Raw genomic sequence first — 10,509 nt, 5'->3', positions numbered from 1 at the left:
TATTTATCATCTGCAGCACACAGTAATGTGAAGAGAATCTGAACATAACCAGCACTAATGGCCACCACATCTCATTGATTTAACCAGCCTCAAAATGGCTACAAAGCGGTCAGATTTACAGATACTGAGCGGAGCTGAGAGTCATCCCCGCCACACTCTCTAAGCATTAACAGATTGTGCAAGATCTCTGCATGGTGGCGGGCGATATGCATTCCTTTAATTTAGCTTTTTCTCTGTTTCAATCAAACCATTTCACTATTTACAGTGCTTATTTTCAAGTTGGGCATCAAGCAAATATCTAAGTCACACTGACATCTATTGGAGAAGAACCTGTGTACATTGAACTGGTGTTGCATCAAAATTAGTCCCCCCTCGAAAAAATGTGTTCCCTCTGGCAGAGTTCCCACGGGGTTGTTTTTTTTTTTAAACAGATGTTGTTTTGCTACCTGAGACGAAAAAAATATATAATAGAAGATAAAGACAACAATAAAAAAATAATAATAACACGACTGATTTACAGCGCAGATTAGCTCGAGTTTGTGACAATCCTGTAGCTTTCACGCAACTACAGGCAGATTACCGAGATGTGTGAGGCGAAAATGCTTCGCTAAGCTTGTTTCGTTTTCTTTTTTTTTTTTTTTTCAAAAACAATGATGTTTTTGTGCAATCTGGGCGCTAGGCTAGAACCCGGAAGTACAGCACGGGTCTCATTTGGCCGGGGTGACGGAACGCCGCAGTGCACCTGTAAACAACCTGAACGCCTTATGAGGAGGTGTGCCCTGCCTCGTTCGAGCAGACGAGCCTACTTCCTGGTGGACGGAGCAGCTCCTCTCGCTCGGTGTTCGTCGTAGTAAGGAGTAGTAGGTGGTGGGGGGGGCGGCTGCTTCAGGGCTGCTGTCGCAAGCAATTTACTTTATCGCGGTTGTTTTTTTGCGCTCTTTTAAAGGAGGGGAGAGGGGTGGGAAAAAAATGGGAAGCACGGTGATGGAGTCCAGCAAGGAAAGCTCGAAGAAAATGCCAAAAAAGAAGAGAGGTCTGCGGATTAACATGCCAGTGAGTCGGTGAAGTATCAACTAATTTAGCTTCTTACTGAGACTTTGAATAAATTGGCTTGTAGGTGAGCCTTTTTTCGTGTGTGTGTGTGTGTGTTTTAAAAATGGGGGACAGAAACTTTCAGCCGTTTGCGTCGCTGCATCTCGCCGCGCGCGCGACGCGTGATTGGCAGCTGCTTCTGCTGCTCCGACTTCTCCAAGTTAATTAGTTCGTCAAGAGCCACTAAAATGTTTAATCCGCCTCGCCCAGGTTAATTGGGCGACCCTTTTGTTGCTTTTTCCTTTTTTTAAAAAAACTTTGCACAGTTGCAAATATGTTTCATTGGCGTGTTCTCCGTCGGCAGGTTCAACTGCAAGCCTTTAATGTGATGTCATTGAATGCAACACCCCTGCTATTGTTTACGTTATCGAGTCAAAAAATAAAATAAAAATAAAAAAGATGCAAGGTTTTCTGAGATGTTGTCTTTTTTTTCCAAACCAGGAATGTGTTATCTACCAGGGTGTAGAACTATAATAAATTATTCCCATTTTTTTTGCTGAAAAATGATATAAATTTCACCTGCAGCTCAGCTTCTGCAGAGACATAACAACATCTGCTCCAGTCATAAAACATGTTACTAAGTTAGTTTTACTGCACTGTCCTTAACTAACTACCTTTTTATTAATTTATTTTCATATTCATGAATGCAGTTATCTACATAGATTGTGCAAATAAGTACTTTAACAGTACCTTTAATCATTTCTGGGTCATGGTTTTGTTTTATTGACTTGCCAACCAGTTTGTTTTCTCAAGCTTTCCCTTTTACCCTGCAGGCCTTCTGCACACAGATTGTTTGTGTTTACCAGTCAGGACTTTGTATAACGCGTGGATCCGTTTTTAAGGTTGCCTAACCATAATGCAACTGTGGTTTGTTTGTAAACAATGCGTTTGCATGTACTTGCACGGACTGTGGGGGGGGAAACGCCCCGCTGTTTTCTGTGTGGACAAACGTCAAGCGCAGGGAAAATGGAAACTGCCACAACTTTGTGAATTTTCTGTCTTCGAGGTGGTCGAAACATTTCTGTATCTGTTCAAAGATTAACATCAAACCTTTACGCTATCAAGTAGTTATTTATTTGTAATAAAGCTGCCTGTTTGCTGCACCCCATAGTCTTTTTTGTTGTTGTTGTTTTCCAAAGTGGAATGTTACACCTGACTGTTGGTATGGGGAAGAAGCATACGTTTCATTTTCCTGCCAAGCGTATTGCAGTGGTAAAACCTGTATTTCTTTCTGCCCTCATAAAGCAGCTGGATAATGGGCTAGTTTTGCAAACCCTCAAATCAGTAAAAAAAAACGTTTCTGTTTCGCTGGGGAAACGGCACGCGTTTGCCACTTTATATTACCATGTTGTGTTTTCTGCAAGTTGGCTTTATTCTTGACGCACAGCTCTTTTTTTTCCCCCATTTGCAGGACTTCGGTGCATTTACTGCCCCTCAAGTGGAGACGAGCGGCTCGACCAAAAGTGACGCTCAGACGGTACATTCAATCATGTTTGGGTCATGGCTTTTAATTCAGTCGCCAACTGTTTGTTTTCTCCAGCCCGCCTCTTTATCCCGCCACATGATTCACGGAGGCAGTTTGGATCTGTTTGCTTGGCTCTGTATTTATTAAGATGTAGATTTGGAATGGCAAACTATTACACAGGGTCATCTTTTCCTTTTCTGCCAACTCCTTTTGGCTTGCAGTAACATTACATCCCAGCGTCCACGCTCAAGCTTAGACTGCAAATTGATTTTTTTTTTTTCTGCAAAGAAAATTGCCCTGTCTTTCAGTCCGCTTTCATCTGAATAACCATCCCCTGTAGTTGAAAAAAAAACAACAAAAAAAAACATGTTCAAGTGTTATCTTCGTAACATTTGTGCTGTGCAGATACCAACCTTTTACCATCCTGGGTTTTGTAAAAGTTGAACAGTATCTAGACCCTGATAGCTGCTTTGCATGCCTTGACAAGCTCTTGCACAATATGAGATTTGAGATTTGTTGGCAAATAGAAAAGATGGGTGTGTGCTCTCACTCCTCTGGCTTGCCAAAGGATTGGTTTAGACCGAAATGTGCCCGAGCTCAAGAAAGACTAAACAGTCCTTCCATTTTTGATTTAACGTGTCACAAACATAGTGTTTGACCTTCCAGCATTCATATCACTGTTTTTTTATTGTCTGCAGAGCAGCTTGTTTTCTTCTTCTTTACCATCTGCAGTTCAATAATAATAACATTTATAGCTTTTTATGCACTAACGTTATTAACAAATCTTCAGTGTTGCATTTAATTGTTGCAGTAAATGCAACCCCGAGCTCGAGGTCTCTGTGTATTACAACGCTTCACTGTAGCTGAGCCCACAAATGGTTAAATGATTTGTTGTTGTTGGTCCATCCAGATTAGGTAGTAGGCAGCAGTGGGAGGAGGCTTCTGTCTTCTAGTATACTGGCTGCCACTCGTCATGTTTTGGTTTGGAGTCGGCACAGCGATTAGCGAAGGATTTCTCCATTTGTTTACATACCGACCTTGCAAAAGGCTGACTTTTAAACACAGAAAGCAAAAAAACCATACATGGTGCAGCTTAACTATGTGCAGTTCACTTACTGACTTTTACACACTAAATACGGTTGTGCATTTATTTACCTATATCCTCAGTGACGCTAAAAAGGCACCAAGCCACCACTTCTGTACCGCACTGTGCAAAGCTTCCTTTAAGGAATGCATATCGCCCACCTCCTCATGTGCCAAAGCTTTAAACAAAGATCTTATCCGATCTGTTAGAGCTCAGAGTATGTGTTGGGGATGACTCTCAGCTACGACCACACTAAGTTTTAGCTCAATATTTGTGCGATTGACCGAGTTATCAACATTTTTTTTGCGTGTGTTTGCTAAGGTCAATTAACTGTGGGAGTCATCTGGACTTGAAACTAACTCCACACGTTAAACAGGAAGAACGCAGGACTATGACTTATTTGAATAAATAAAGCTTTCACTCAGTATGTTGCAGGCTTATGAAATTCGTTGCACAGCGTTTCCCTTTAAGGTGAGCATCTAAGAGAAAACGCTCTCGTTTGGAATTTGGCAATGACGTGTTTCCAGGAAAAGCTAAAACGGAGACTTGCACAAAAAAAAAACTTTAAAGCAAAACAAAACCACCTGAAACTGTTGTGTAATGTCAGGAATAGGTTTTCAGAACTAAAGAGATTAATTATCAAGATGTCAATAATATCATGGGGTTCAGAAGAGCATGAAGAGACTTTGTTTTTATTGACTATAGTTTTAGGACATCATTACTTACAGGATGAAATATGGAAAGATATGGAAAAAAAAGTGTATAACAGGGGCAAAGTCGGTTACATCAAGCATGCTGCTTTATATCTGTGAGCACGCAGAAACTGGTTACACAAATTAATAGAAAATTAAACACACACACAGTGCATTAAGCAAGTGAGATTGTTTACTGAGAGGCTGGCTGGGGGATTGCAACACAATCATTTCTGCCTGATAAATACAAACATGTGCTGTCACAAACTCAGCTTTCCCATAAAGTGCAATGGGAATAACTAAACAAGTGCTGGTTTGTTTTTACCCCAAGTGCTTCAAAAAAAAAAAAAAGAAAAGTCCCATCTATGAGAGGCAGCCCATAATCAATCAGTCAGAAGACTTTGCACCGTTATCTGCCTGCTTGGTTTAATGACACGTTGTCTCTGCCTTGTTCAAGTGAAGCCATGGCTGTTTACAAACCAGAGTGTTTATAAGGATCCGACAACACAGCCTTGCAGGCGCTGCAGGTTTTTTATTATTCTAAGTGTGCGCAATTTCTTTTTCTTTTTTTTCCTTTTTTTTGATTAACATAACATTACCGCAGTGGCTTTGGTGCAGTGTCCAATGAATCTGCAGTGCTTTTTCCACTTGGCCCACAAAGCCAATCTCTGTTCTCTGTCTGTTCTCCGCAGGTCCCCCCGGCACTACGATAAAAACAGAATGAACATATTGTGGAACTGAATCTGTAGACTTTCGGCATGCAGCTCAAAACTATTGTCAGCAAACATTATTTATTTCTGCATCTAGAAACACAAAGTCAGGGGAAAACTGCACCACACAAACACTCAGGTTTTCTGAGCTCAACATCGTTTAAAACGATCTAAACCTTTGGTCAGATTATTCCAAACTATACATTCAAAGCAGAGTTGTTTTTCATGGATGCCACGTCAAATGTATTTTCTTATGACAACCACAAACCAAATTCTGCAGGTAAAGGAGTCTGGATGCTACAGTAACCTCCCTGCTTTCACAGATCTAACAAAAAAAGGCATTTTATGAAATAAAAATATGACAAATTAAACCACGAAATGAACTTCATCTCTGTTAAAATGCGAGGTGTTCAAAGAAAAAGCTTGTGTAACTATGCCAAATTGGAAATTGTTCCTACTTTCAAGGCCGGATTTAAAATGTTTATACCAAATGTTTTGTTTTCGTTCTACAGTTTTTACCTTAAACATGTTATTTAAATGGTTTACAAAATCACAGCATTGACTTTTGTTTACATTTAACTCCAGCATTCCCACTTTTATTTAAATACACAACCGTAGGTTGTCAAAGAAAACGGGCTTCAGCTCACTTTTTAATCTGTGATTTATGAGATCCTGTAAACTGATACAGCGTGGTTTAACTAAACATAACTGTGTGTAAAAACGGGAAGTGAACCCTCGACAAAAAGTGCAATCAGCAGCTCTTATTTCACAAGAATCCTTTTTTTTTCTCTCTCTTTTAATGTATAATCTTTCACTTTGGCCCTTTTGCTTTTGCAGACTGTCTCTACCCTGATAATATGCCATGTGTTTGCTTAAGTACACAAGAGTAAAACCGCCTTTTTTTTTTTTTGTCTTTTATTTTTTGTCAGGGAGAGCGCCTCATTCATTCAGCCAGCCCGGGCAAAGGAGGCTTTGCAAAGAACCCGGCCAGCGCATCCCCGACGCTGCATTCCGCGCCGACGCAATCAAAGCCCTGCTCGGCCTCACCCAGGACCATCTTCCCCTATCCCTCCCATCAGAACGCCTCGCCCAAGTCCCCCCATCGTCTGAGCTTCAGTGGCATTTTCAGATCCAGCTCCCCAAGTCCAAGCATGAAAATTTTCTCCAGAACCAGGAAAGGTGAGTTGATAAGCTTCACCTGAAGGGCTGATTTCTAGCCAGTTGTCTTGTAAAAAAAAAAAAGAAAAAAACCACGACACTGAGGAGGACTCTTGTAAAGGAAGTGTGAGACGATAGATGAAACTGTTTTTCTCAGATTATTTGGGTTTCCTGCCTGTGTTTTAAACCACATTCAGGAACTTGTGTCACTTAGTTCGTGTGTCTTGCCTCTCGAGATTGAGGTTATGTGCTTGTTCTTTCTTGACACCGCTGAACAATCTTGTGCAGTTTCTGTCTGAGAAGAAGAAGAAACCGCTGCTTTGCTTTGTGGTGATCTGCTGCCAGCGTGGCCACAAGGCTCATCCGAGAGACTTTCCCCTCATCATCTGTCATCTTCCAAATGCCGTCAACAACTTTAAGATGGAGAAAGGAAATGGTTGTCTTTGTCTGTTGTGTCAGTCAAGGCCCCAACATTACACAATGGACTGAAAAGCCAGTTTGTTATATTCAATTACTGGTTTGGCTCCGCACTCGAGGGAAACCAGCCAGCATGCATTTAACAGCCGTCATTAAAAATGCAAAAATAGGGAGGAGTGAAACAGACTGGGTAGAACAAGGCCATGCTTTATGAGGAGCAGACCTTACTGGCAGATATTCAGCTCTCCTGTCTCCATGTATTTGGGTGGTTGATCATTGCATAACAAAAAAAACCCAAAAACTTGTCCTCCTGGAAAAGCGCTCCGCATCAAACAGCCTTACGGGTGAGTCATCGTTTTTTTGGCTCGCGCTCGCACCCATTCTTCTGTGTTTCCTTGCAGAGGGTCGGTTTGGCAGAGGTTGGTGGAACAGCTCGGTTGGGGCCAGACGTTTAAAAAGTAGGCCTGCTCTGTTGCCTCTGGAGGCTGTTATTGATGGTAACCGGACTAAAACGGCACCAAGTAGAACGCCTCTCCTCTGACAAATGTTTTGGATTACAAATGCGCGGTGCGGTTTGAGACTTAACATCTTGTGGAATGAAATGATTTGTGGCCAGTGAAAATCGTGATCATGTACATTTATAACCGAATACCGTGAAGCGACCGTGTGAGCACAAAACCAACACATATGTTGCCTAAACAGACGTTTATTCCTGTTAGCCGCTAAAGATTAGGAACTAACTTTAATTATTGTTTCCTATGAAATTATGTCTGGACTTCATAACCAATCAGATTTAACAAACTGCATCATTCTGTGTTGATATGTTCATAGTCTTATCCACATCCATGAGATATTTTGCTAACAAACAGACACAGACAGTCACATGATTGTCCACCTTTCATGGTAGAAAGTGATAATAAGCCCACTCTGAGATTTAATCTGTTTTATGTATCATCTTTGTCCAGTGTAGTGCATTTAAAACACTGTATTGCAGCTGAAAGAATAAAATAGAATTTTTTTTCCCCCACCTCAGTAACGAGCAGTGCAACGATGCAGTGAAACACACAAAAATCTCACGTCGGCGATATCAGTCAGTTTTAATAATTTACTCTTCCGCTTTCCTTTGTTCTTCGTGGTTTTTCATTGGCACATAACCAGAATCGGTGAACCTGGTTTGACTTACTGAGTTGATAACCAGGTTAGTTGTAACATTTAGGAGGACTCCAATGAAGGGAAGATTTGACTCATTTCTGTTGGCTTCCTAAAACAAACCTAATTGGCATTTCATAACAAATCGTAGGTGGACGTATTGTATTATATTAAGAATGAACTGACTGTGTTTGGTTATGATTTATGATTTGGACTAGTTTTTTTCTTTTTGTCAGTGCTCAGTGATGACTTAAGTTGTGAATTAGAGTTGTATAAATAAACCGAACTGAACTGAATGAACTATTAGCACGATCTGTGTTGCTTGAATTAGTTTAACCTGATCATAAAAGGAAACTCTGGGCACGTTGAGTCTGATTTAAAGTGCAGGCCTCTGAATTTGTTTACATAAAGATGGTTTTGTAGACGCCCTCCTTTCACCACAAGGGTGCGCTGAAGGCTCAGTCTCATCTTAATTTGTCTCTCAAACCGAATTGCTTCCCTTATCCTGATATTTCCACGCTTTTCTTCTTTGTGTTTCGTGTCCTTGAACATTAAATTTAGTGTAACCTGCATTTACTGCTCACTGCAACACTTTTTTGTTGTTGTTTTTTTTCCTTACTCGGATATATTTGTATGAAGACCAGAATGTTACCCCATTCCAGCCCGTTCTAAATATGTTTTCCCATCGCCTGGACATTGTCAGCCTCTTGCCGCTGTTGTGTTTCCATCACCTTATCTGGAAGTGACCAGACTCTCAGGAGCTCCTCTCACAGTCAGGCAGTTTTTTTTTTCTACCCCCACTCTCACACTCTGTTGCCACTGTGAGCTGTATGTTGTCAGTAAATACACGACCCGGGTAGTTTTTGACCTTCTACATTCCTAAAACCCCAGCCATACAAGGGTAGGGTCATTACCATTTGTTTTTAGCTAAAAATCTGTTAAATAGACACAGACACATTTAGGTTTTCCATTCATCACAACACATTAAATACAAGCTTAATTGATTTCTTGAAAAGTGTAATATATTGTTTAATGGTGATATCCAGGCTTTTAGTTATTCTGGTCATATTGAGCAGTGTGGGACGCTTTGAGCTCCTCACTGGCTTTGCTTCAACTAATACTGAGAGGGGCGTCTGTTGAGGGTGGGAGAAGGTAATGATATTCAGTGGAAGCTTTCTGATCAGCTGACAGAACATGGGATGTCGCGCTGCTGTCATCTGACAAAGGGGCTGGCCTCAGCAGTCTTAAAGGTCAGGCCCAGAAAACCTACAGACACCTAACCGTACGAACGTACGGCTTTCGTTAATATGTTGACTTTAGTTGAAGGCTTTTCCCCTCGGGGAGCAGCCACCCTGTGCTGCCCTGAAGAAGTTACATCACGTGATGACTGAGTGAAGCAGATGCTCCTGTGCTGAATTTACTCTGAGAAGAGGGAGGGCGGAGAGACGTGCAGCCGGAGCCAATCGGAGAGGCTTCTCTGATGGACTGGCCTCCTTTTACAGGCTGCTGACACGCATGCTATATTAAAGAGATGCCACGCACAGCTGCACCTGACAATTTACAGCACTGGCACTCCTGAAAAGAGAAAGGACTGTCCCTGATTTTATTGGCATCACTGCAGCTGAAGTGCCGCTGAATTTAATGCTTTCAGCTTCTTGTCTTTTTCCTCAAGTATAGGAGCTGCACAACGCCTCCTGCTGGCTCAGCACTTAGTTTTGTGTTTCGTTTTTTTTTTTCCCTACGTCTGGATATTGCAGTCTTGGCTTTCATTAAGTTTTTGTTAAAGTCCATTGTTTTTTTGTTTTTTTTGGTCCAACTTCCATCAGCTGGATTTGCTCTGAACGAGAAAACAAGAAAGTAATTCGAGGAACCCTCACTCGGGGCGGTTGTTTTGTTCTTATCGTGATGCGGATGGTCATGGTCACATTTAGTTTTGAGCCAAAAACCCACCGCTTTCCATGAAGAGGTTTGGCAGCCTGAGGAGGAGCAAGAAACGAAAAGAACAGGATGGGTTAGAAGGGCGGCATCAGTCCGAGGCATCGTGTCTGGCTGGTAATGTGCTGCACTCTTCTCCTCCTGCAGCTTACTCACATGCTTATTCATTGTTCTAGTGTGACTTCTAAAAACATAATCTTTTAGGATAATTAGTTAAAGTGGTGGAGCTTTTGCTTTGTAACTTGCCATCATTAATTAAAATTATTGGTGCACCACAAACTGCAGCCATCCGAATGATCACACTCACCATTGACACCTTTTTATAAAGTTTTTTATTTTTATTTCCCCCTAATACTAACTTGTCAGTTCATGTACACGACAAGGAAAGGTGCATACAGCTGTTATGTGTCGGCACGAAGATCTCTGTAGTATCTCGATGGTATTTTGACCTCAAATTAAAACTACCTACGTTGGTTTTGTTGGGAGATTTAAAGCTTCGCTGCAGGAATTTAATATCTGCCTGTGTAAGTCAGGATGCTCTCTAGAGCTTTTTTATGACTTGCATCTTTTATTTCATATTATAAGTATCACAATACAAACAGATCACACTTGTTTCTTTTTTTTATTTCTTAGGAATCCATATTAAGTTTCAGCCAACAGAATAACAATATGATCAATAGGGAATATGCTGGTGTAGATTCTCAGTCATCCGGGCTATGGTAAATTAAAAAAAAAAGTTAAAAAACAAAAACAACTGGACTTCTATTCTGTAGCTGAAGACGTTTCGCTTCTCATCCGAGGAGCTTT

At 41.2% G+C, this 10,509-nt stretch overlaps 1 protein-coding gene across 3 annotated transcripts in view; it reads left to right on the top strand.

Moving 5' to 3' along the window:
- The first annotated feature begins 811 nt into the window (after positions 1-811).
- LOC108239646 (5'-AMP-activated protein kinase subunit gamma-2) overlaps positions 812-10,509 on the top strand; it is a 26,135-nt gene continuing 16,437 nt past the window's right edge. Inside the window, exons 1-3 of one of the 3 annotated variants that reach the window (XR_001808729.3) lie at positions 812-1,053; positions 2,504-2,569; positions 5,973-6,222. Coding sequence is in view for 2 of the 3 variants with exons in the window: in XM_017422486.3 (XP_017277975.1) it covers positions 970-1,053; positions 2,504-2,569; positions 5,973-6,222 (400 nt within the window). In the remaining variant the exon portion in view is untranslated. Of the gene's footprint in view, positions 1,054-2,503; positions 2,570-5,972; positions 6,223-6,305; positions 9,820-10,509 lie in introns of those variants that run through there. The other 2 variants (XM_017422486.3, XM_017422487.3) reach the window with 2 other exon arrangements.

Source organism: Kryptolebias marmoratus, linkage group LG20 (genome assembly GCF_001649575.2).
Source record: "Kryptolebias marmoratus isolate JLee-2015 linkage group LG20, ASM164957v2, whole genome shotgun sequence".
Taxonomy (NCBI): Eukaryota; Metazoa; Chordata; class Actinopteri; order Cyprinodontiformes; family Rivulidae; genus Kryptolebias; species Kryptolebias marmoratus.
This window is presented reverse-complemented; position numbering and strand designations above follow the sequence as displayed.